General features: G+C 40.9%; 3 protein-coding genes across 22 annotated transcripts; 2 read left to right on the top strand and 1 right to left on the bottom strand.

The window, feature by feature from the left end:
* Positions 1 to 239: 239 nt before the first annotated feature.
* LOC127643421 (tumor necrosis factor ligand superfamily member 14-like) lies at positions 240 to 9,868 on the bottom strand. 20 transcript variants are annotated; one of them, XM_052126154.1, is made up of 9 exons: positions 9,448 to 9,868; positions 9,376 to 9,399; positions 9,016 to 9,255; positions 8,207 to 8,799; positions 6,199 to 6,234; positions 6,083 to 6,116; positions 5,778 to 5,840; positions 5,032 to 5,266; positions 240 to 1,178 (listed from the first exon to the last, which is right to left on the bottom strand). In XM_052126154.1, the coding sequence occupies exons 4-9, from the start codon at positions 8,432 to 8,434 to the stop codon at positions 1,019 to 1,021; spliced, it is 756 nt and encodes a 251-aa protein (XP_051982114.1). In that variant the 5' UTR covers positions 8,435 to 8,799; positions 9,016 to 9,255; positions 9,376 to 9,399; positions 9,448 to 9,868; the 3' UTR covers positions 240 to 1,018. The 20 variants fall into 20 exon arrangements, with proteins under 20 accessions (XP_051982114.1, XP_051982125.1, XP_051982112.1 ...); XM_052126165.1 differs by lacking the exons at positions 9,376 to 9,399; positions 9,448 to 9,868 and adding an exon at positions 8,992 to 9,015 and having other exon boundaries at positions 9,088 to 9,135; positions 9,232 to 9,256; XM_052126152.1 differs by having other exon boundaries at positions 8,207 to 8,655; positions 8,728 to 8,751; positions 8,992 to 9,868.
* Positions 9,869 to 17,454: 7,586 nt separating this feature from the next.
* tmed1b (transmembrane p24 trafficking protein 1b) lies at positions 17,455 to 25,250 on the top strand. The gene is made up of 4 exons (XM_052126173.1): positions 17,455 to 17,715; positions 19,714 to 19,811; positions 19,941 to 20,127; positions 21,459 to 25,250. The coding sequence occupies exons 1-4, from the start codon at positions 17,536 to 17,538 to the stop codon at positions 21,675 to 21,677; spliced, it is 684 nt and encodes a 227-aa protein (XP_051982133.1). The 5' UTR covers positions 17,455 to 17,535; the 3' UTR covers positions 21,678 to 25,250.
* On the top strand, positions 23,783 to 25,246 carry LOC127644061 (keratin-associated protein 10-6-like). Its single transcript, XM_052127072.1, has 5 exons — positions 23,783 to 23,788; positions 24,004 to 24,306; positions 24,375 to 24,390; positions 24,431 to 24,550; positions 24,666 to 25,246. Exons 1-5 carry the CDS (start codon positions 23,783 to 23,785, stop codon positions 25,244 to 25,246), a joined length of 1,026 nt encoding a protein of 341 aa, XP_051983032.1.
* Positions 25,251 to 25,874: the final 624 nt, after the last annotated feature.

Raw genomic sequence — 25,874 nt, 5'->3', positions numbered from 1 at the left:
AACTCAGTCTAACTTTTTTAGATGGAAAGAAACAGGCCAGAAAAAAATTGTCTTGTTTGTTTGTGGTCACAGCAAGTTTTTGGAAACTTCCGTTGTGAATGCATAAATGCGCTGAGTCAGGAAAATGCAACAATCGCCCCCCTTCCCTCCCTCAAAATAAACCGATTTGTGTGTGTCCTATTTCTATCTTATTCCACCTTGTCTCACCACATCCTTTCTCTCCCTGCACCGTTCTGTCTATCTCTCCATCACTGTCTTGCTATCTGCAGCACGGCTTTTCGAGGTTAATAGAGAAAACGAGGAAGACAAACCACATTGTGCAAGCACGATAGCTCAAGTGATTACATTTCAGCAATTTTATTATATTCACGTGTCATTAAAAGCACATTTCAGTAGTTAAGATGTGGACACTGACATTGAGATTATTTATAAAGTCATAATGAGTCCAAGTCAGGAATCAGTCACTGACTAAATATATGACTGATTATCACAGTAAACTTGAGTCAGATTAAGATCACAGTCAGCAAAGATAATAGCTAGCCTAGCTCATATCAAGATTCATGCAAAGTTTAAAAAGCAAAACAGTTCTAAAAAAAATTTAATGAACAAAAACATCAAACCATTGTTTTATTTAGAAAAAAAAAACAAATACTGAAATTATTAAACTGATTGCATTAATAACATTTACTGTAAAATACATGTGACATCTTGCCCTGATCTGACATTTATGAATATCAAGCAGAACATTGTGCGTTGGCCTGTCCTGAGAACTGTTCAAATCTGCCTTCATCATAAATATTTTCATTTATCAGTTATAAAATACTCCAAAGCCAGAGACCTGTATGAACAGTGTGGTCTACAACACCATACACATTTTAGTAATACACAAACAAATGAGAGCGAAAGAAAAGTGTGTGTGTGTGTGTGTGTGTGTGTGTGTGTGTGTGTGTGTGTGTGTGTGTGTGTGTGTGAGTGTGTGTGTGTGTGTGTGTGGGTGTGTGTATTTGTTTGTCAGTAGTTAGATAATGAAGGCACCAAAGTAGTTATCGGTGTTGCTGATGTGCACCTGTGTGCTGTTATTCACCTGAACATACACACTGTCTCCTTTATTCAGGTGGAAGATCCCACCCAAGAAACTGTTTTCTTTCGTTTGATATTTCTCAGGGATGCAGAGATACCTAAAAATACATTTAACACAGTATAAAATGGATCTGTTAGATGTTTTACACAGGAAAGTTAATGGTACATATTCATCAATACATGATTGAATTAATATAGAAAAATCTGTTAATTATCATTGCTGTAAAAATCTGTTCACCTGGCAAAAGCAACTACCTGCTACATGGATTGTAACACTGCATTTATTTTTAACATCAAAAACAAATCAAATTTTAACCTCGTGTGACCCGTGTACACATGCATGGATGTTGTACTTTGGCTTCGCTATATGTAACACACAATTTAAATGAATAAAAACCAAATGAATACCGTTTACAAGACTCTAAACTGTCATTTAAGGGTTAAACTTCTTCCACACAGTCACGTGACACAACAACATGATGTTCATTTCTGTGAAGCGCTCCTACAGACGCAAAGCCAACAAAAGTTATTTAATTGAAACCTGTTTGGTTGTAAAGAGGAGAGTCTCTAGTTTTGTTTGATACGTCGCTTTAAAAATTCATAAATTTTTCGTCTGTCAGTGCGCTAGTAAACATGATGTCCACATACGTGGATTTTGGGACATTATTGCCGCAAAAGTTGAAAAAACGTCATTTATTTTGAATATCAGCTGATAAATGTGTCTTTCAGAGGCTTTATATGGAGTTATGATGAAAATAAGATGCATTTCAAACTGTTCTGAGACCAGTGCAGACAGACAGCACACTGGAGGTTAAGTCATGCACTAAATAGGGAGCAAGGGAGCATCCTATAGCTCTCCTATAACTGTTCTGAGACCAGTGCAGACAGACAGCACACTGGAGGTTAAGTCATGCACTAAATAGGAAGCAAGGGAGCATCCTATAGCGCTTCTATAACTGTTCTGAGACCAGTGCAGACAGACAGCACACTGGAGGTTAAGTCATGCACTAAATAGGGAGTGAGGGAGCATCCTATAGCTCTCTATAACTGTTCTGAGACCAGTGCAGACAGACAGCACACTGGGGGTTAAGTCATTCACTAAATAGGGAGCAAGGGAGCATCCTATAGCTCTCCTATAACTGTTCTGAGACCAGTACAGACAGACAGCACACTGGAGGTTAAGTCGTTCACTAAATAGGGAGCAAGGGAGCATCCTATAGCTCTCCTATAACTGTTCTGAGACCAGTGCAGACAGACAGCACACTGGAGGTTAAGTCATGCACTAAATAGGGAGCAAGGGAGCAAGGGAGCATCCTATAGCTCTCCTATAACTGTTCTGAGACCAGTGCAGACAGACAGCACACTGGTGGTTAAGTCATGCACTAAATAGGGAGCAAGGGAGCATCCTATAGCTCTCCTATAACTGTTCTGAGACCAGTGCAAACAGACAGCACACTGGAGGCTAAGTCATGCACTAAATAGGGAGCAAGGGAGCATCCTATAGCTCTCCTATAACTGTTCTGAGACCAGTGCAGACAGGCAGCACACTGGAGGTTAAGTCATGCACTAAATAGGGAGCAAGGGAGCATCCTATAGCTCTCCTATAACTGTTCTGAAACCAGTGCAGACAGACAGCACACTGGAGGTTAAGTCATGCACTAAATAGGGAGCAAGGGAGCATCCTATATCTCTCTATGCAGTTAAATGCGTTCACTCCTAAAATCTGATCAAAAGTTCAGTTTCAGGCTGCAGATGATGTTTGGACACTCAATGATCATCAGTTCATAGATTCAACATTTATAATGGATCATTTTATTTGAACATGGTTGGCTGTCAGGTCTGAGTATTGACGCTGACTATCACCGCTGGAGTCGTGATCTTGAATCCAGGGTGTGCTGATTGACTCCAGTCAGGTCTCCTTAGCAACCAAATTGTTTTGGTTGCTAGGGAGGGTAGAGTCACATGGGGTAACCTCCTCGTGGTGGTGATTAGTGGTTCTCTCAATGGGGCGTGTGGTGAGTTGTGTGTGGATCGTGGAGAGTAGCATGAGCCTCCACATGCTGTGAGTCTCCACGGTGTCATGCACAATGAGTCACGTGATCAGATGCGCGGATTGACGGTCTCAGAAGCGGAGGCAACTGAGACTCGTCCTCCACCACCCGAATTGACGCCACCACGAGGACCTACTGAGTTGTGGGAATTGGGCATTCCAAATTAGGAGAAAAGGGGAAAATAATGTTTATTAACTTCTACTAATTACAAATGAAACGAGGAATGGAAAATGCATGGGAGGTTAAATGTACGATACATGAATATGATAATCATTAAGTACCATGATATTGCCATTTGTTCCCATTGCAATCTTCTTTTCTGTGTTGACATGTTTCTTATTGAAATAGGACATTTCAGTGGGACGCACTGAAGGACTCGTCTCCTTTTTTTAAATAGCCAATAGTGTTCATTATACACTCACCTAAAGGATTAATAGGAACACCTGTTCAATTTCTCATTAATGCAATTATCTAATCAACCAATCACATGGCAGTTGCTTCAATGCATTTAGGGGTGTGGTCCTGGTCAAGACAATCTCCTGAACTCCAAACTGAATGTCAGAATGGGAAAGAAAGGTGATTTAAGCAATTTTGAGCGTGGCATGGTTGTTGGTGCCAGACGGGCCGGTCTGAGTATTTCACAATCTGCTCAGTTACTGGGATTTTCACACACAACCATTTCTAGGGTTTACAAAGAATGGTGTGAAAAGGGAAAAACATCCAGTATGCGGCAGTCCTGTGGGCGAAAATGCCTTGTTGGTGCTAGAGGTCAGAGGACAATGGGCCGACTGATTCAAGCTGATAGAAGAGCAACTTTGCCTGAAATAACCACTCGTTACAACCGAGGTATGCAGCAAAGCATTTGTGAAGCCACAACACGCACAACCTTGAGGCGGATGGGCTACAACAGCAGAAGACCCCACCGGGTACCACTCATCTCCACTACAAATAGGAAAAAGAGGCACAATTTGCAAAAGCTCACCAAAATTGGACAGTTGAAGACTGGAAAAATGTTGCCTGGTCTGATGAGTCTCGATTTCTGTTGAGACATTCAGATGGTAGAGTCAGAATTTGGCGTAAACAGAATGAGAACATGGATCCATCATGCCTTGTTACCACTGTGCAGGCTGGTGGTGGTGGTGTAATGGTGTGGGGGATGTTTTCATGGCACACTTTAGGCCCCTTAGTGCCAATTGGGCATCGTTTAAATGCCACGGCCTACCTGAGCATTGTTTCTGACCATGTCCATCCCTTTATGGCCACCATGTACCCATCCTCTGATGGCTACTTCCAGCAGGATAATGCACCATGTCACAAAGCTCGAATCATTTCAAATTGGTTTCTTGAACATGACAATGAGTTCACTGTACGAAAATGGCCCCCACAGTCACCAGATCTCAACCCAATAGAGCATCTTTGGGATGTGGTGGAACGGGAGCTTCGTGCCCTGGATGTGCATCCCACAAATCTCCATCAACTGCAAGATGCTATCCTATCAATATGGGCCAACATTTCTAAAGAATGCTTTCAGCACCTTGTTGAATCAATGCCACGTAGAATTAAGGCAGTTCTGAAGGCGAAAGGGGGTCAAACACAGTATTAGTATGTGTTCCTAATAATCCTTTAGGTGAGTGTATATCAGCCATGAACCATAATTTTCTACTTAATAGTGGCGATAATATAGTGGCCATTCTCATTCTGGAGAGCATTTGATTGAACACAAATTTGAATGTGCCATTAGCAGGAAATGATGTCATCAATATTTACGGTCCATTTACCGGAAACAGTAAGACTATGTGTGTATCTGCTAAAAAGCCTATTTGTCAATATTGAAGAGCACAGTCACATTTAGACACAGCGGACAGACATGGAGTAAAAGCCGTGCAACATTGGAGAATACCTTGAGTTTTTAATGAGCGGTATGGACTGGTTGTTGTATCTCTCCGAACAGAGCATGATCTCATGTTTGAAGTAATTACATTTCTGCAGGTGGACGATTTTGGAAAAGATGTAATAGTATCCCTCCTGGTGAAAATAAAGACTGTTGTTTTTATAATCCAGGCCTCTAATAAACCCAGGAAAGCTGTCAGATTCCCAGTGAAGCACGCCATTGTCTCCCAATGGAGGGGAAGAGCCTACACACACCAGGACACACATGTTATCAGTGTTGGGCGCAGTTCATATAGTACTTACATTTTTCAGTAGCGTGACAATAGTTCACAGTAGTCCTTTCCGAGAGGGAACATCTTCTAGACATATTGTAGATGAGCAAACAACCCAAGTAACACGTCCTCCAGATGTAAACACTTCTCCCTGACACGTGCACGTCCATATGATGTGTGTTTACATCTGGAGGACGTATGTTTTAGGCTGTTTGCTCATCTGCAGTACGTCTATAAGACTTTCATAAGACCTTCAGCAGATGTCTCTGAGATGTTTGTAAATCTGATCTTTTTAAGATGTTTAGCAGATGTTAATTAGACTGTGATGCTTTCAAAAACAAACAAACAAACATGTTTACTACAGTAAAGACATGTAATGTAGCCATGAGTCATGACTGTAGTAACCATGACTACCAATCCCATGATTAAACTGTGGTTACTGTGGGGAAAACATTGTTCAGTCAGGTGTTGAAGTGTTTGATACCTTGCAGAAATGCGGCAGGCTTCTCCTCTTTAGGGATCTTTCCAGGTAACATTTCATTCAAATCTGTTCAGGAGAAAAACAGAATAAATACTGAAAACATCTGGAAGTAAATCATAGAATTACAAACCTGTGTGTGGTGCGGTGTGAACACGGCTTTATAAACATACTAAATGATCTTCTAATGAAATTATATAAAATGTTTGTATAAAGGTTTAGAGGTTAGAAAATGCTTTTAACCCTCTATAAAACTATATATTTTAATAATGTAATATAAATAGTGTGAGGCCTTGTGTTTGTTTACCAACCATGAGAACTGCTGGGATATGAATTCTTCTCTCCCTGTAGATATAATTATAATGATGTTAATATGATTCTTACACACATGTATTAATACACACACATGTGTAGAATATATACTCACTTTACTAAATCCCAGATTTTGGATATCTGTCAACACCTGTTGGGAGAAAAACTTATAGTGGGTGAAATATTGAACATTTCAGATCTTTTCCCAATTTATCCTGGAAGATTTCTCCATGTCACATGTACGATGGCGTTTTAATTATATATCGAGATAATATCGTAATATTATTAGAATAAATTCAAAATAATGAGAATAAAAGTCGTAACATTACGAGAATAAAGTCGTAATATTTTGAGAATAAATTCGTAGCATTTTGAGATTAAATTTGTAATATTATGAGAATAAATTTGTAGCATTTTGAGATTAAAGTCGTAATATTTTTAGAATAAAGTAAAAATTATGAGAATAAAAATTGTCTCTGTCTAAATTAGCATTTTTATAGCCAAAGTATTATGTTTTATTGTGTGCTGGTGCATCTCGTGCTCTTTTCACAGTATGCCCAAACACACATAGAGCCGGTATCTCTTTATGTCTCTGTGTGTTATCTCCATATGCACCTAGTGTTTACCGTGTTAAGAGAGAAGCATGAAAGTGTGCATGTGTTCAATGCATCGGAGTCGAGCGCTCGACTGTGTGTGAGAAGTAACAGAAACTAAGTATAATCTATTTATCTAGAATAAACTGTAACTGCATTGTGGACCTTAAATTACAACACAACAATATTATAAAATAACAAAGAAAAAGTTAAAGTTGAAATGGTTCTGCAAAGCAGGAATGAACCAATTACACAAAACCACAGAGGCTTTATCATATGTAACAGGAAAGAAACTGAAGGTGATCATCAGCAGAAGATAAGGGGTTAAAGTGCAGACATTTATTTCATGTGTGGCTGCAGCATGAAAAATATTCCAGATTTAAAGCAAAAACAGCAGTGAGACATGTAAGATCCCCCACAGCGTGAGAGGAAGTGTTGTAAACTCAGTGTGAGTGGTTTTGTTTATGACAAATCTGATCATCTGACCAGCCCTCAAAAATCTGCACTATTTGTCAGGACATGTCAAGCAGTGACTGCAGTATCTGACACCTCATCAAAAACTACTTTAAAGCATTTATCTTATTCATATATGGTTATAATGCATGCAGTGTTTTAAAAGTACATAATATTAGGAAAATCTACAGCTTTTGAGTCTGCCAGCAGCACAGATTGTGTGAGCAACATCAGAAGTGTGAGGCCGCGCACATGCACAGTTTCAGTCCAACATATGCTACGGTTTAAGCTAGCCAAATGCGAACATGGTGAGTGATGCAAATTTCATCTGCATGGTATGTGAGCACTGAACGAATGCACCTGGAAATATTTGCACTATAAGTGTGTCCACAAGGTGGCAACATTCACCGTTGAGCTGTTGCTTTTACGTATATGGGAACGTCGTAGAACAACAGTGGATATGCCCGAGTGCATGAGCGAGGAGGTCTTGAGATACCTGCATTTATATAACTTGAGTCTGAAGGAATGTAAAAACATCTTTGTGTGTCTAAACTCCTGAAGAGAAATCGTCTAGTACCTTATTGCAGATGTAGCGAGCATGTGCCAACCTGTGAGTATCTGCACACAGTTAACTGAAGTACAACTCGAAAAGCTAAACGCATACGTTAAGCGTAAATAAATTGACAATATAACTTGTTATATGAGCTCAATTTCTGTTAATATACCTTAAACTTTCTTAGTTCAATGTCAGTCTAGTTCAATTTAAATGAAATCTGAAAGTTTGATTTCTTATTTTACACTACTGATGATGACCGTAGAAGTAGTTAGCGATATGCTAATGTCAGAGATCAGATAAACATGTGATAGAAATTGTCCAGAGACCGATATCTGATCAAATTCAGACTTAAGCTTGATAAAGAGACACGTTCATGTAAATCACAATGATCAAAACTATGAATAAAGTTGATTAGATATGATATATGTAACCTGATATATGAAAAAACTAAAATGTAAATGTGTTCTCCAAACACCTGCATCAGGAGAGAGGTAACTGCAAACACACGCATGAGAACTCACCACAGGTCTGTTGTAAAGATGACAGATGAATAAGGCCTCTATGAAGATGCTCAGCAGAGCCACAGCCAGCAGCAGGTAGATCAGAGACAGTCGCTTGGTGGCCAGTTTGACGGGCACCTGACATGGTGTGTGAGGTCCCTGTGCCTGACTGTCCACCACAAACACCTGAGGACAGCGTTCCATTACACCTCTATCTGCACTGTCACCTCTGTCAGACATGCTGAACATCACAAGCACCTGATCAGTGGACGGTACACCTTCAGCTCTCTCTGCAGCTCTACCTGTCACTCTACCTGTTGCTCTCACCTGTCGCTCTCTTTACAGCTCTATCTACAACTCTACTTGTCACTCTACCTGTCACTCTCTTCAAAGCTCTACCTGTCACTCTCTTTACAGATCTATCTACAGCTCTACCTGACGCTCTCTTGTTGCTCTCTTCGAAGCTCTACCTGTCAGTCTCTCTGCAGCTCTACCTGTCAGTCTCTCTGCAGCTCTACCTGTCAGTCTCTCTGCAGCTCTACCTGTCGATCTCTCTGCAGCTCTACCTGTCGATCTCTCTGCAGATCTACCTGTCAGTCTCTCTGCAGTTCTAACTGTCAGTCTCTCTCCAGCTCTACCTGTCGATCTCTCTGCAGATCTACCTGTCAGTCTCTCTGCAGATCTACCTGTCAGTCTCTCTGCAGCTCTACCTGTCAGTCTCTCTGCAGCTCTACCTGTCAGTCTCTCTGCAGATCTACCTGTCAGTCTCTCTGCAGCTCTACCTGTCGATCTCTCTGCAGATCTACCTGTCAGTCTCTCTGCAGCTCTACCTGTCAGTCTCTCTGCAGCTCTACCTGTCGATCTCTCTGCAGATCTACCTGTCAGTCTCTCTGCAGTTCTACCTGTCGATCTCTCTGCAGATCTACCTGTCAGTCTCTCTGCAGATCTACCTGTCAGTCTCTCTCCAGCTCTACCTGTCGATCTCTCTGCAGATTTACCTGTCAGTCTCTCTGCAGTTCTAACTGTCAGTCTCTCTCCAGCTCTACCTGTCGATCTCTCTGCAGATCTACCTGTCAGTCTCTCTGCAGCTCTAACTGTCAGTCTCTCTCCAGCTCTACCTGTCGATCTCTCTGCAGATCTACCCGTCAGTCTCTCTGCAGCTCTACCTGTCGATCTCTCTGCAGCTCTACCTGTCGATCTCTCTGCAGATCTACCTGTCAGTCTCTCTGCAGTTCTACCTGTCGATCTCTCTGCAGCTCTACCTGTCAGTCTCTCTGCAGCTCTACCTGTCAGTCTCTCTGCAGCTCTACCTGTCAGTCTCTCTTCGCAGATCAACCTGCAGCTCCTTCTATGTAGAACTGATCAATTGTCAAGCAATCCACCCTAAACGACACCTGACACCCTCTTCAGCATTCAAGACAAAAACAAAACAAAAAAACAGCAGTCTGTAGCCTTCCTCAAAATGTGCTGGATGTGACGTCTGGTTTCTCCATAGATGTCACTGAGCGAGTGAAAAACTGAACTGTAAAATGAGTGAATGAATGTCCTCTTTCACTTCAGTGTATGTCATCCGTATAATGAGCAAAGACCATCGTTCAGTCATAACCTGCGATAATGTGACCTCCAGCCTCTCCTGACTGCAACCTCATACACTCTGACCCTGAAGATCAAAGCAGAGCTGAGCTGCTCGTCGCTCACTGCCGCTCTCGAAAGGGTGTGTGTCACAGAAATAGAGAGAGAGAGAGAGCAAGGGAGGGGTTCAGCAGAGGACAGAAACTAAAATGAGGAAGTTTTGACTGTAAGGTGATCATTTAATATCTTTCCCTCTCTGTGTGTGTTATGAAATATATATGATCTTGTTTTCTTTCTAGGTTGCTCGACAACAAACATAATGTATCTGCAGTTATCTACAAACATTTCATTCTTAATGAGTAATTGTATTTATTTTATTTATTTATTTACTTGAGAGGCAAATTTGGCAGAGCATGAATCATGAATATAAGTGTGTTTGTCTTGTGGCACTAGCAGATTTTTTCACTTGCTTTTCATTTGTTTATGCTTCCAAAAAGTGGAAGAATCAGAACCTGTCAGGGGGAGACACGACAAAGATGCTAGTGAACAATAGGATTTTTTTTGCAAAGAAAAAAGTACCAATATTCTGCTGTCTTAATTATCATACCACATGAAATCTACTAATCTATGCAACAGGAAATGAACAAATCTTATAACATAATATTCTCTTTACAAATGATGAAAGATTGAGATTATATGTTGTTTGTTTCCTCACAGTTTCTGAATGAAGGGGACCTAAATTACATCTTCAATTGCATGTATGCATGGGAAGGTGAAATCTGTGGCCTTAAGATGCTTACACACACACACACACTCTCTCTCACACACACACACACTCTCACACACACACACTCTCTCTCACACACACACACTCTCTCGCACACACACACACACACACTCTCTCTCACACACACACACACACTCTCTCTCACACACACGCACACACACACTCTCACACACACGCACACACACACATACTCGCACACACACACACACACTCTCACACACACACACACACACATACTCGCACACACACACTCTCTCTCACACACACACACACACTCTCTCTCACACACACGCACACACACACTCTCACACACACGCACACACACACATACTCGCACGCACACACACACTCTCTCTCACACACGCACGCACACACACACACACACACACACACACACTTGCACACACACACACTCTCACACACGCACACTCTCACACACACACACACACGCACACACACACACACACTCATACACACACTCACACACACACATACAAGTCTATCCGGAAAAAACAGACAGAAAATGGGTGACCACAGGCTTATCTGATGACCTAGAGACTAGTGCAAACACACACACACACACACACGTATATATGCACACTTGCACTGTATATGCACACGTCGTTTTGTGAGTTCGTTCATTCGTGAGGATGCAGTATAACAGGAAACACTTTCAATCAAATGGACCGTGAATCGGCTAGACAAAAACTCTGACATTTACCACTCAGCTTCTATCATCTCAATTTATGTTGTGACATTTCTGAGGTTTTGAAGTTTTTGTTTGCCCGTGCCAAAAAATGTTGACATGTTTTATTGTCAATCAGTCGAAAGGTCTGGTCACTTATATAATGAAGTTTAATATTTAGGGTTAGGGGTTTGCTCAGATCATTAACCCTAACTATAAATAATAGGTGTTTATAAGCAATTGACAATAGACTGAATTGGACAGATGATGAAGTATCTACGGCGGCTCTAATGGGCCAATGTGCAAAAACACTTGACGGGCCACCCGCTTTATCCACCCATCAGAAACCAACAAGAATGAACTTAAAATACAGGAAATTATAATGTTGTCATTTTTTGCATGGCATTATTTAATCGATGATGATCCACTCAAGTGCAAATTGAAGCGTGGCAAGGCAAGACATGGCATGAGGGGTGGCCTGGCAGAGTCTATGGAAAGTGGGGCCCTGAGAGGCTCGAGGGGTGGAGCTATTGAAGGCGGGGCCATGAGAGGCTTGAGGGGCAACATCAGGAAACTTGGTGCCACGGAGATTAGCCAATGGCTCGAAGGACCATGGTGGAGCCAGAAGTTTGGAGAACCACAGTATCACCCAAGGCTCTGAGGACCTTACTGTGAAACTTATATGTGCTGCGTCTTGACCAGGACTCCCTGGAAGAAGAGATTGCATTATCTCAGTGGGACTTTCCTGGTTAAACAAAGGATATAAATAAAAGTCGTAAGGTAACAGGTCAGGGCTGATGTGGAGATCAATAACGTGATGAGGACAGGTGCTGACTTTGATGGTAATTTTCCTAAAGGTGGTGGATACACAACAATGACACTTATGTTGAGTAGAAGGATTACAGGGATCGCTGGAGTGGAGAGGAATAGCTAGGTAATACAGGTAAGTGAGTCCATATTGAAAGTCGAGATCAGACACAGAATGGATGAGGAGCGAGGTTTAAATAGAGCTGATTGACGCAGTGACTTGAGGCAGGTGTGTGTACTCCCAGTATTCAGGGGAGTGAGATGGTTGACCGAAAGTGGCAGGCAGGTCAGATGGGTCCATGACAATACGTCTAATTAGTCAAATGTAAATCTTTATGTTATATGCACCACAGAACTGTACTTAAAGAGATGGGATTGCTTGGTGTGGTAACCCCTGCTAAAGCTGCTAAAAAGAGGGAAAACTTGAAGTAGGTAAATTCATCTTAATAATATATACAGTTCTGCTTGTAAATTTACATCATTAACAGCATCTGCAAGATGTGTTTTTAATGATGCATAAAAGAAGCTTTTTTTAGTAATGCATTAATGAAGCTATTTGATATTACAGATATGTAAATTTCACAAATCCAGATAATATCTAAATGTATTAATTATCATGTTAAAAAGTTTACAGGCCCTTGGTTCTTAATATCATGTGTCCTCCTTCAGGGTCAATGGCTGTGGCCTTTTGTGATGTTTGTGCACTTCTCGTTTGATCTCTCAACCACAGTGTCTGATCCAACTCTGCCACTCGGGACATTGTGGGGCCATACTCCACTATTACACAAGCCTACAAATGATCATTTATGCTTAAAGAGGCAAAAATGTACAACAAAGAGTTTTTCAAGTATTCAATTATTATTTTCTAATGGAGTATACTTCAACCTGTTATCCAGTACTCAATAAAAAAAAATAAAACAAATTGCTCATTTTAAAGAAAAACATACAAGGGGTGTGTAAACTTTGAGCACAGCTGTACAGTATTTGTATTCAGTGCTGTTCATAAGTCTTCGGCACATTAGGTGCTTCACAAAAACATTTTATTTTATTCTGCTTAGAGTTATAATTGGACTATAGTTGTATACTCATCATGCATTGATGTACAGAAATAGTTCACCCAACTATGATCATCTTTAGTAATTCTCTCATCATTTCCTCAAACTTATGTCATGTCAAACTCCCATGACTTTCTTCCACAGAATTCAAACAAAGATATCTGAATGGAAACATGACGCCTGTTTGTTCACACAATACATGTGAATGGTGACCAAATCTTGTAGCTCCAAAAATGACATAATGGTAATACATATGACTGTCTTCTGAAGCGATCCAATCAGTTTTGTGTGAGAACAGACCGATCTATCTTGACATCAGCAGTCTCCTAGCCAGTCATGATTTCGAGCTCAATTACACTTCATAGTGCTTGATGCATGCCAGAATGCTGGATGGTGCCAGGAAGTGTAATCAAAGTGGAAATCTTGGAGACCTGCTCTTGAAATCTTGGGCTAGGAGTCTGCTTATGTCAAGATTTATTTTTTGGTCTGTTCTAATGAAAAAGCTATTAGAAAGTCTTCCGCATAACCATTTTGCCACCTTTATGCCTTGCATTGTATGAGATAAACAGATCATATCTCTAAGATATTTTATTTGTGTTCCATGGAAGAATGTTGCACAAGTTGAGAACACTTAAGGGTGAGTAAATGAAGAGCAAATTATAATTATTGGGTGAACTGTTCCTTTAAAACTATCCTGAACGACTTTATGGTGTCAGAGACTTTTATATGAAAATGTCATGTATCTCTATAAGATATATAATATTCTTATACATCGTTTTTAGGACTAAGGAAGCCACCCACAGGAGTTGGGACTGAATCAAGGAAATCCACTGCAGGAACATGGAAGTGGTACAACCTCATGGACAAGGTAACAGGTGGGAGGCAATCCATCCAGCCTCATCAGAGGAAAACTCCATTATAGCTGCAGTGAGTTCACCTGATTCTGTACAGAGGAGCCAGAGTGGAGATGCAAGGCCAGCAAAGAGACTGAGAAGTGCTGGATTTTTTTTTAGAAAGAGAGGCTGAGAGGGCAGAGAAAGAGAATGAGAAGAACGATGAGGGAGGAGAGACTTCTCTCAGTTCTTGAAAATATTGTGGAAAAAATTTTGAATAAAAAGTTTGATTTGAAAAGTTTGCTCTTTTTTTTACAGGATTATTTATACCAACAAACACCCTTCATCCTTATTCATAGATTAACTATGTAATGACCATATGTTAGATTAGTTAATAGTTATTTATAGAAACAGATTTTATAAATAATCTTGATGTTGTAGGGCTGGAGGAAGATCATCCACATCTGGAGCAGAGACGGCTGCAGCTAAGTGGTCTCTCGTCTGTTCACCACTCTGCGGGTCTGTTATGTGCTGTTCATCGGGGTCATCGTTGTTCAGTTGGCCTTCTTCTGGCTCCGTGATGTCACCATTTGTGATGCAGATGTTGTGCAGTACAGGCTATGACCTCTGGAGTCTTAACTTCAAGGGCCTTGAAAATGGATTGGTGGTGGCATAGTGGGCTAAAGCACATATCTGTTAATCAGAAGGTTGCTGGTTTGACACCCACAGCCACCACCATTGTGTCCTTGATCCATGGTCCCAGAAGGTTGCTTGCCTATAACGGCCATCATTGAGTTCCGAGCGTATACCTGACCCGGTGTTGCCCCAGTATTTGTCCGTAATAAGTGCACTGTAAGTCGATTTGGATAAAAGCCAAATGCATAAATGTAAATGTAAATGAAAAAGATGGATCGCCATCGTGTTTTCAAACTGCCAAATGATCTCTCAATTATGGACCGAGCTTCTGCATAGTAGGAGTTCGAATGTGGACCCTCTGGTGGGTACAGTGCCTTGGAGTAGATTGGGCTGTTATTGAGCACTCTGGAGTCATGGACAGGTATTTTCCTTGGTGGTCACTGAGTGCTTGTAGCAAACAACCCAGTAAGAAGTTGCACTTGCCAGCGAAAATGTAAAGACCAGAATTTCAAGATCTCGACACCATCCGTGGTCACGATACACACTGAGGGTGGTAATGAGGTAGGTCAGGGTTTGTCTGGTGAGTCTAAAGTCTGGCCTCAGGTCACTTGTCCCATCCAGGTACAACCTGAGCACAGGTACTTGTGGTTTCATCTGACAGTAAAGAGTTGGGGTCCCAAACTAAATATATATAAATATATAAACTTCATAAATATATATATACAGTATATATATACATAAGATGCTTCAAAAAAGCATTTGTTTTAAGATGGATATTTATATCTTCAGCTTTAGTGTGTTAATAGGAACTATAAATGTTAGATTCCCAAACATTACTGTTGCAAATATAAACTAGAATAGAGGAACAGGGATCCCTGCAACAGATGTCATGTCCCCCACAGAGCCCCCAATGAACATCGAGTCAGTCTGAGATGACATGAAGAGACAGACGCAGTTGAGACAGTCGAAACACAGAGAAGAACTGTGGTGAATTCTCCAAGAAGCTTGAACATCCGATCTGCCAACAACCAAGAGAAACTGTGTCCTGGTGTATCTCGGAGAATTGGGGCTGTTTTAAAAGCAAAGGTGGTCACACCCAATATTAATTTAGCTTTTTTATTTTTACTGGACTTTATATGATGTTAACTGATAAATGAAAAGTATTTATGACATTTTTTTTCACTATGCAACAAGTGCTTAAAACTTTTGCTGTGTGTGTGTGTGTGTGTGTGTGTGTGTGTGTGTGTGTGTGTGTGTGTGTGTGTGTGTGATAGAATTGTGTTATGTAGTGTATAGTGTGCATAGTGTCAGCATGTTATGTGTAAAGTGTGTAGGTTAGGTGTGTGTTAGGTAGGATAGTCTATAGTTTGTAAGTAGCATGTGTGATGTGTGTGTGTGTGTGTGTGTGTGTGTGTGTGTGTGTGTGTGTGTGTGTGTGTGTGTGTGTGTGTGTGAGTGCGTGAGTGTGTGTGTGTGTGTGTGTGTGTGTGTGTGTGAGTGCGTGAGTGTGTGTGTGTGTGTGTGTGTGTGTGGTGTAAGGTAATGTGAGATGTTAAATGTGTAAACCATTCTTCTGCACATTTAAAAAAATATATATTTATATAAACATAAAATACATAAATGATCCACTGACATCAGTGTATTATTAACATAAACTTTGAACACTATCTTTTATTAGTTTATAGTATGTAGACAAAATACATTAAACTGTAAAATAAAAACGGACGTCTACAGGAGTTCAATGGATATATTCTTCAATTATTTAGTTTACAGCCGAATGTATTTTGTCCTAATAACTTCTTACCGATGGGTGGCGTCGACGAGCTAAAAACGCACCCCTCAATGTCGTTGCTCTTTGTGTAATCCGCCTTTTTCTTCTCCTCAGGAAAATAAGATTCATCAGTACCTAAACATACAAGACGGGGTACATTTTTGCACCGTCAAGAAGAACCCCGCGAAAATGTGTGCTCGTGCACTTGTGTTCGTTTTTGTTTGTTAACAGCGTTTTCATTCTTTTTATCTTTTTAATGACATATATAGTAAACAATTCTATTACTTTTTATAAAAAATATACATAAAAATGACACGTTCAATTATTTTCTCTATCATTAATGTAATAATCATAACAAATTAACAGTTGTGAAAATATGAAATGTATTATTATTAATGTTCATGACAAAATGTCTGCGACAGCTCCCGAGTGCTCTCTGACGCAGGGAATTTACGTCAGCAGGCGATTTCAGACACAACACTAATCTGAATGATTACTTATAACGTTACTATATTTTCAAAGATTTCAACCCAGAGGAGGTGAAGGAATTGAGAATGAATTATCTTACCATTCCAAGTCTCCCTAAAGTGAAAGAAATTCATTTTAAAATTATAAATGACATATACCCATCTAAAGAATTACTGAAATCTAAATTTGATATCGGAGAAAACTCTTGTCAATTTTGTGAAAGTGATATTGAAACCACAGAACATATTTTTTATTATTGTAACCACTCAAAGTTATTTTGGTCTCAATTGTGCAGTAAACCGTCATGTATTATTACATGTGTAAACCCCCTTGAATACAAACAAATCAGGTTTAGTGTACTTAAGATTGTTCACAGTACTTGGTTAATAATCTTTTTGAACTTGCTAAATACTTCATTCACAAATGCAGATTTTTGAAAAATTTAATTTCAATAAAAAATAATAATAATTAAAAAAAAATAATAATAAGCTCTAAAAAAAAAAAAAAAAAAACTAATCTGAATGATTTGGCGACACCCAGTGGTTAATCAGGAACACGATTACGCCGCATATGTAGGAACTCGGATCTCTGCACGCTGATTGGCTGCAGAACGGACACTCTGAGCGCTGTGATTGGCTGAGAAAAGTTGCTCCGTGGAAGCGGAACAGATCCGCGGCTGGACGGAGGGCTCGGATATAAAGTTACAGTTTAAACGCGGGTTTTGTGTTATTACAGCATGGATGACCTGCAGCGGATCTGTATATCTCTGTTCGGATGTATCGCGGTGTTGTTGAACGCTGTAAACGCGTTCAGTCCTAATGTAGACAGTGAGTTCACGTTTCTTCTGCCCGCAGCGAGGACGGAGTGTTTCTACCAAACAGCGATTCACAACGGCAGCATCGAGATCGAGTATCAGGTACTGATCATATATATTTACATGCACACGCGTGTATGATACACGTATACATTCACAACGGCAGCATCGAGATCGAGTATCAGGCCTCATAATATATAGAATTTAACACATAAATCCTGCACAGACAAACTCGCATACTCTCATATTAACCAGTACTTGACCTCGATTCTGCAAACACACATGTAACTCTAGATATATCCTATATTAGGCCCTCAACTTTGACCGGATCTTCTTCTGTTACAAAAAGGAGTCAGAAACTGCAATAGTAAATTATAATTCATTTGTTTGAGGAAGAAGTGAACTTGGGTTAAAATATACAAATCTTCAGAATTGAGTTGTTGCTGAAGTGGGTATGAGATGTTTGTTTATCGTAATATCCTGCCACACATCCGTGTTGACGAAGTATATTCATGCCCATATCTGGCGTCAGAATGATCTTTTGTACTCTAGGTAAATAAAGTCCGAGTAAGTTTTATCTCTTAGTACAGCACACCTCTCCTCAACAAGACTTACTAACATACTGTTATTCTATTCAAACAAAACGTTTTCCGTTCCTCGCAATAGTTTTCTGTTCCTCACAATAGATTTGCATTCTCTCAAAATAGTTTTTCTGTTCCTCACAATAAGTTTGCATTCTCTCAAAATAGTTTTTCTGTTCCTCACAATAGTTTTTCTGTTCCTCACAATAGATTTGCATTCTCTCAAAATAGTTTTCTGTTCCTCACAATAGATTTGCATTCTCTCAAAATAGTTTTCTGTTCCTCACAATAGATTTGCATTCTCTCAAAATAGTTTTTCTGTTCCTCACAATAGATTTGCATTCTCTCAAAATAGGTTTTCTGTTCCTCACAATAAGTTTGCATTCTCTCAAAATAGTTTTTCTGTTCCTCACAATAAGTTTGCATTCTCTCAAAATAGTTTTTCTGTTCCTCACAATAAGTTTGCATTCTCTCAAAATAGTTTTTCTGTTCCTCACAATAGTTTTCTGTTCCTCACAATAGATTTGCATTCTCTCAAAATAGTTTTTCTGTTCCTCACAATAGTTTTCTGTTCCTCACAATAGATTTGCATTCTCTCAAAATAGTTTTTCTGTTCCTCACAATAAGTTTGCATTCTCTCAAAATAGTTTTCCGTTCCTCACAATAGTTTTCCGTTCCTCACAATAGTTTTCCGTTCCTCACAATAGTTTTCCGTTCCTCACAATAGTTTTCCGTTCCTCACAATAGTTTTCCATTCCTCACAATAGTTTTCCGTTCCTCACAATAAGTTTGCATTCTCTCAAAATAGTTTTCCGTTCCTCACAATAGTTTTGCATTCCCTCAAAATAAGTTTTACCTTCCCTGGAAATAGTTTCCCGTTCCTTGCAATGCAATAGGTTTGCATTTCCCTCGCAATAGTTTTCTGTTCAATTAAATTATTTAATTATTTAAAAAAAATTCTTCACTTTCACACATTATTTGAATGCTCTCTGGTTAACTCACAAGCCCTTATTTCTGTCATTATAAAGCAAAGTAGTACTCCTTGCTGCGGATGGTAGCTAGAGTTGTTGATTTTGGGAAAGTTACCATGGTGACGGAACATTATCCCGCCCTCTGTCCCTTGACATAATCGGTTCTTGCTTAGAGACCAGCAAGCTTTGGGGCCGGTGCGGAACCAGGTTTTGTTCAAAACGGATACTTTTTTTTAGTGCAACGTTTTACAGTTTTCAAGAAAATTAACCTGTTAATGGCTTATTTCTAGTTGTTTCTGCATAATAATCTGGGATAGGAGTATCTTTTTAACAGAAAAGTTACATCAGCTTTAATTCATGTTCAACTTTCAGAAAAGACATGTCAAGCCAGCTTCAAGTTTGTCTTGACAAAATGCACCTATCTAGTTCATACTTGTAGTAAAATGCTGCAGGTCTTCAAGCTTTGATGAAATCAATAACCCTAATATGATCAATAGAAACGCAATGATGTTTGTCTACCATGTTTAAGGTGTGTTCTGTTTGTTCAGGTGATCGCTGGAGCTGGAATGGATGTGGATTTCTCCGTCATCTCTCCTCAGGGGATTCATCTCATCTCAGAGTTTCGCCGCTCTGATGGGGTTCATATGCGAGTGCTCACATTTCACTCAGTCACATGATTTATTCAGACACTCTGATTTGTCACTTTTCTACAGCTTGTGTCTCTTTGGTTGGCCATCTGTAGTTAACATGCGTGTGATTGGTGTGTTGTGTTTAGGGTGGAGCCCACAGAGGCAGGAGACTATCAGATATGTTTTGATAACACCTTCAGCAGGTTCTCGGAGAAGATGGTCTTCTTCGAGGTCATCATGGACAACCAGGCCAATGACGCGGGAGCAGACGATGAGTGGGCGGGGCTAGGAGAGCCTGAGAGCCTATTAGAATATAAGTTGGAAGACATAAGAGTGAGTGCTGCTTAATGATTGACCAATACATTGTCATATTTTTCTATATACAGTATATACAAATAATGAGTGAGGTTTTTTTTTTTTCACATTAAATAGAATTTAGTGGTTGTACTTAATTGTCAATAATAGGCCTTTTTTTCTTTATACAAAATATAATGTATTTTCCCTCGCAAAACGTTGTGTGTTCCCTAACAATAGTTTTCCATTCCCTCCCGATAGGTTTTGGGTTCCTTCGCAATCATTTTGCGTTCCTCCAATACGTTTTGGGTTCCCTCGCAATTTGTTTTCCATTCTTCCCGATTGGTTTTGGGTTCCCCCGCAATACATTGTGGGTTCCCTCGCAAAACGTTTTGCAATAGCAATAGTTTTCCATTCCTCCCAATTGGTTTTGGGTTCCCTCACAATGTTTTCCATTCTTCCAAATTGGAAGAAAAATTCAAAACTATTTTGGGTTCCCCGCAATTGGTTTTGGGTTCCCCCGCAATACGTTGTGGGTTCAATCGCAAAACGTTGTGCAATAGCAATAGTTTTCCATTCCTCCCAATTGGTTTTGCGTTCCCCTGCAAAACGTTTTGGGTTCCCTCACATTGTTTTTCGTTCTTCCCAATTGGTTTTGGGTTCCCCCGCAATTGGGTTCCCTCGCAAAACGCTGTGCAATAGCAATAGTTTTCCATTCCTCCCAATTGGTTTTGGGTTCCCTCGCAATAGGTTGTGGGTTCCTCCCAATACGTTTTGCGTTCCTTCGCAATAGGTTGCCATGCAATTGATCAAAGAAGCATTTGATGGGTTCCCTCCCAAGAGGAAACTATGGAGATCCTATGTCTTGTGTATTGGAGGTCTTCCAGGGAGGTGCTAACACTGTTGTTCTTCAGGTATAGAGAGTTCTGCACACAGGCAGAACTTTGGGTTAAGATTGAGAAGAGCTGTGATACACGATCAACATCAATAATCTCTTTTCCCCACAAGCATGTGGTTTGGCTGACATTTTATTTTATGTATTTGAAGAATTGTAATGCATTGACGAGCAACACAACATCTGGTCAGCCAAATACAAGATGTAACACCATGTTATCCACTAAATTACTTCAGGAACCATATTTTAACCATAGTCATAATACAGCAAAACTAGGGTAGTAAACATTATAATCTTTGTCAAAAAGAAAAACACTGGTTAATTTGTGGTTCTTACAACAAACAAAAAGATGGTTACTGCAGGTTTGCTATAGTGAAACTGTGGTTAGCAACCAAACTTGCCCACAAATTACCCATGATGGTAGTGTTGTTGACAGAATGATTGTGATTAGTCTAATTTTCTCTCTCTGACTCAGGAGACGATGGACTCTGTGCACCGCCGGTTGGAGCGCAGTCGTCAGATGCAGACAGTCTTGCGAGCGTTCGAGGCGCGTGATAGGAACCTGCTTGAGGACAACCTGTGGCGGGTCTCCTTCTGGTCCTGTGTCAACCTGTTAGTCATGTTAAGCGTGGCGCTCACGCAGGTCTACACCGTCCGACGCCTGTTTGACGACAAACGGAGAGTCTGCTCTTAAAATCATGCAAACGTCACACTGACTTTTCATATACTACACGGGGCTGGAGAACTCGAGACAGAAGATATGATGAAAGACAAAACAAGTGAGACGAGGAAGTTCAGAGACCACAGTGCCTTTACTACTTTGGTTCTAGCGCCATGGACTAATAGCAGTGATGCTTATGTCACTTCTGTTACAAGCACTCTCATTGGACAATCTTGTTATATAAGAAGAATAATGACTAGTTTTATTCATTTTTGGTCGTAAAAATAATTTCATTTGACCATGACGTTCAGCTGTATATTTCACATGTTTTTTACTTTAGTTGTGCCATTTCACACACCGCAGAACCACAATGATAATGTGAGGTTAGACTGTTTTGGGAGATGCTGTTTAATTTTTTAAGGTTTGAATGAGTTTGAAATCAACAAAGGGAATATTCTGTACAATGGTTTGCATTTTAAAGACTTTTATACAATAAAATACAAAATGATTCTTGTTTGTGTCCATTGCATTCAGTGGTCAACATCAACATGAAAGTAAAATTGACTTTTAATTCACATTTCCTGGTTTCATCTGTGGAATTAACCACTTCTGATGGTTTGTGATGTTAAATCACGTTGGATGGAGAGTGGATGATCATTGTACATGCAGTTGTAGATGACAAATTAAATCTCCAAAAGGACATTATAATTCAGACATGTTGAGTTTTACTTTAAGTCATGAATACAGAACCTGTTTAATTCCAAAAGTCATTTTAATTCAATCACATCTGTTACAGAAAAATAACATGTGAATCGTGTGAACGTTTGAGACAGAACTCAAAAGAAAATTAACAAATTCTTCTTTTTATTGATCGCATTAAAAAAAACAAATTCCCAATGGCGCTCCCAAGTCCTCGTGGTGGCGTAGTGACTCGCCTCAATCCTGGTTCCGGAGGACGAATCTCAGTTGCCTCCGTGTCCGAGACAGTCCATCCACACATCTCATCACGTGACTTGTGCGTGTTACCGTGGAGACATAGCACGGGTGGAGGCTTCATGCTATTCTCCACAGCATCCACGCACAACTCACCACACGCCCCACCGAGAGCGAGAACCACATTATAGTGACCACGAGGAGGTTACCCCACGTGACTCTCTCTACCCTCCCTAGCAACCGGCCCAATTTGGTTGCTAAGGAGACCTGGCTGGAGTCACTCAGCACGCCCTGGATTTAAACTCACGACTCCAGGTGTGATAGCGTCAGTACTCGCTGATAGCTGAACCCATGATCACATTCATTTTTTTTAAAGAATTATTTTTTCACACTTTATGAAACGTCAGTATGAAGAACAGAAATGCAAAAACATTTAGACAAGCAATAAAGAGAAAATAAATGAATGATTTGTATTAAAGATTATATGATCTTTAATATATGACATGTAATGCCACAGATATTGTTTGTTATTGTAGTGAACAGTGAATGTTTATTATTGAGTGCGCATTGTTTTTATTTTAAAGTCTTGTGTTACGCACAAACGAAACTATAATTAAAAATGGGTTCTACATAAAACCCCAATTCCGAAGAAATTGGGACAGTATGAAACATGCTAATACAAACAAAAAAAAGAATGATTTGTAAATTATATTCACCCTTCACTATATTGAAAGCACCACGACTAAACATTATATGATGTTTTACCTTGTGAATGTCATTGTTTTTGGAAAAAGTACATTCATTTCAAATCAGATGATTTCAACACACTCCAGTAAAGTGGAGACCGGGGCAATTTAAGACCAATAACAATTTGATGAGTTGAAATAAGGTGATGTGAAACAGGAGATGTTAAACAGGCAATCGTGTCATAGTATATAAGGAGCCTCCAAAAACAGCCGAGTCCTTCAAGAGCAAGAATCATTCCAGACTTTCAGCTTCAGCAAATAATCCAGCACTTTGAGAACAATGTTCCCCAAAGACAAACAATTTCTGCAGTGCACAATATAAATAAAAGATTCAAGGAATCTGGTCAAATCTCAGGTTTTGGTCGAATCTGGTCAAATCAAAGGTCAAGACGGCAACCACTTCTCTGACCCCTGAGACATCACTGTCTTAAAAAACATCATTCATCTGTGATGGATAACATGAACGTGGGCTTTGGATTACTTTAGTGAACCTTTGTTACTCAACACCTCTCACCGCTGCATCCACAGATGCAAGTGCAGACTTTACTATGTAAAGGAGAAGCCGTACATCATCACTGTCCAGAAGCGCTGCTGACTTCTCTGGACTCGCTCTCATCTGAGATGGAAAGCAGAACAGAGGAACTGTGATCTCTGGTCCAATGAATCCACATTTCATATAGTTTGAAGAGTTGAAAAACACAGCCGTCGTGTTCTCAGGGCCAAAGAGGAAAAGGCCCATCCAAGCTGTTATTAGCATCAGGTCCAAAAGCCAGTGTCTGTATGTGCCAGGGGTGTGCCAGTGTCTGTGTGTGCCAGGGGTGTGTCAGTGTCTTTGTGTGCCAGGGGTGTGTCAGTGTGTGCCAGGGGTGTGTCAGTGTCTGTGTCTGCCAGGGGTGTGTCAGTGTCAGTGTGTGCCAGGGGTGTGTCAGTGTCAGTGTGTGCCAGGGGTGTGCCAGTGTCAGTGTGTGCCAGGCGTGTGCCAGTGTCTGTGTGTGCCAGGCGTGTGTCAGTGTCTGTGTGCCAGGCGTGTGTCAGTGTCTGTGTGTGCCAGGCGTGTGCCAGTGTCTGTCTGGGCCAGGGGTGTGTCAGTGTCTGTGTGTGTGCCAGGCGTGTGCCAGTGTCTGTGTGTGCCAGGGGTGTGTCAGTGTCTGTGTGTGCCAGGGGTGTGTCAGTGTCTGTGTGTGCGCCAGGGGTGTGTCAGTGTCTGCCAGGCGTGTGCCAGTGTCTGTGTGTGCCAGGGGTGTGTCAGTGTCTGTGTGTGCGCCAGGGGTGTGTCAGTGTCTGTGTGTGCCAGGGGTGTGTCAGTGTGTGCCAGGGGTGTGTCAGTGTCTGTGTGGGCCAGGGGTGTGTCAGTGTCTGTGTGTGCCAGGGGTGTGTCAGTGTCTGTGTGTGCCAGGGGTGTGTCAGTGTCTGTATGGGCCAGGGGTGTGTCAGTGTCTGTGTGTGCGCCAGGGGTGTGTCAGTGTCTGTGTGTGCCAGGGGTGTGTCAGTGTCTGTGTGTGCCAGGGGTGTGTCAGTGTCTGTGTGTGCCAGGGGTGTGTCAGTGTCTGTATGGGCCAGGGGTGTGTCAGTGTCTGTGTGTGCGCCAGGGGTGTGTCAGTGTCTGTGTGTGCCAGGCGTGTGCCAGTGTCTGTGTGTGCCAGGCGTGTGCCAGTGTCTGTGTGTGCCAGACGTGTGCCAGTGTCTGTGTGTGCCAGGCGTGTGCCAGTGTCTGTGTGTGTGTGTGTGTGTGTGTGTGTGTGTGTGCCAGGGGTGTGTCAGTGCCCCCACATCTGTGAAGGCACCATTAATGCAGACATATATGTACACATTTTGGAGCAGCATACACTGCCATCCAGCACCGTCTTCTCCAGGGACGTCCCAGAGTTTTCAGCAGGACGACTTGAAACACATACGGTCGGGATTATAAGTGCATGTCTGTGAGAAGAGAGTGCGGGTGCTAGATCGGCCCGTGGTCCTGATGTGAACGCGGGGCACATTATGAAGCGCACCATACGGCAACGAAGACCCCGTACAATCGTGCAGCTGAAGACCTGCATCATGGATGAACGGGGGAAAACTTAAACTTGCTTAATAAGTGTTATTAGAAGAAATGGTGATGTTTCACAGTGGTGACCACTCGACTGTCCCGACTGTTCTGGAGTGTGTTGCAATCATCTGATTTGAACTTACTGTACATATAAAAACAATGAAATTCACAAGGTAAACATCATATAGTGGTGGTGGTGTAGTGGTCTTAACCACATAACTGGTAAACTGTTAATCAGAAGGTTGCTGGTTAGATCCCCACAGTCACCACCATTGTGTCCTTGAGTAAGACACTTAACTCCAGGTTGCTCCGGGGGGATTGTCCCTGTAATAAGTGCACTGTAAGTCGCTTTGGATAAAAGCATCTGCCAAATGCATAAATATAAATATATATAATGTTTAGTCGTGGTGCTTTCACTATAGCAAAGGGTGAATATATAATTTTTGTTTGTTGCATTTTTCAAACTCTCTTTTCAGTATTGGGGTTGTGTGTAGCATCAGATTAGTTGTAAAACACACAAAT

The sequence above is a fragment of the Xyrauchen texanus genome, chromosome 5 (assembly GCF_025860055.1).
Source record: "Xyrauchen texanus isolate HMW12.3.18 chromosome 5, RBS_HiC_50CHRs, whole genome shotgun sequence".
In the NCBI taxonomy this organism is placed as follows: Eukaryota; Metazoa; Chordata; class Actinopteri; order Cypriniformes; family Catostomidae; genus Xyrauchen; species Xyrauchen texanus.
Note: the sequence above shows the minus strand (reverse complement) of the source record. Positions and strands in the feature narration are given on the sequence as shown.

Excerpts from the sequence above, each read along its gene's own strand:
- LOC127643421 (XM_052126152.1), bottom strand. The coding sequence starts at position 8,434 with ATGTTCAGCATGTCTGACAGAGGTGACAGTGCAGATAGAGGTGTAATG. Across the intron at positions 6,235-8,206 it reads ATCTTTACAACAGACCTGTG|GTGTTGACAGATATCCAAAA; the intron begins GTGAGTTCTCAT and ends TTCTCCCAACAG. Across the intron at positions 5,841-6,082 it reads ATATCCCAGCAGTTCTCATG|ATTTGAATGAAATGTTACCT; the intron begins GTTGGTAAACAA and ends TCTCCTGAACAG.
- tmed1b (XM_052126173.1), top strand. The coding sequence starts at position 17,536 with ATGGATGACCTGCAGCGGATCTGTATATCTCTGTTCGGATGTATCGCG. Across the intron at positions 19,812-19,940 it reads CGCTCTGATGGGGTTCATAT|GGTGGAGCCCACAGAGGCAG; the intron begins GCGAGTGCTCAC and ends TGTTGTGTTTAG. Across the intron at positions 20,128-21,458 it reads ATAAGTTGGAAGACATAAGA|GAGACGATGGACTCTGTGCA; the intron begins GTGAGTGCTGCT and ends TCTCTGACTCAG.
- LOC127644061 (XM_052127072.1), top strand. Across the intron at positions 24,551-24,665 it reads CCAGGCGTGTGCCAGTGTCT|GGGTGTGTCAGTGTCTGTGT; the intron begins GTGTGTGCCAGG and ends TGTGTGGGCCAG.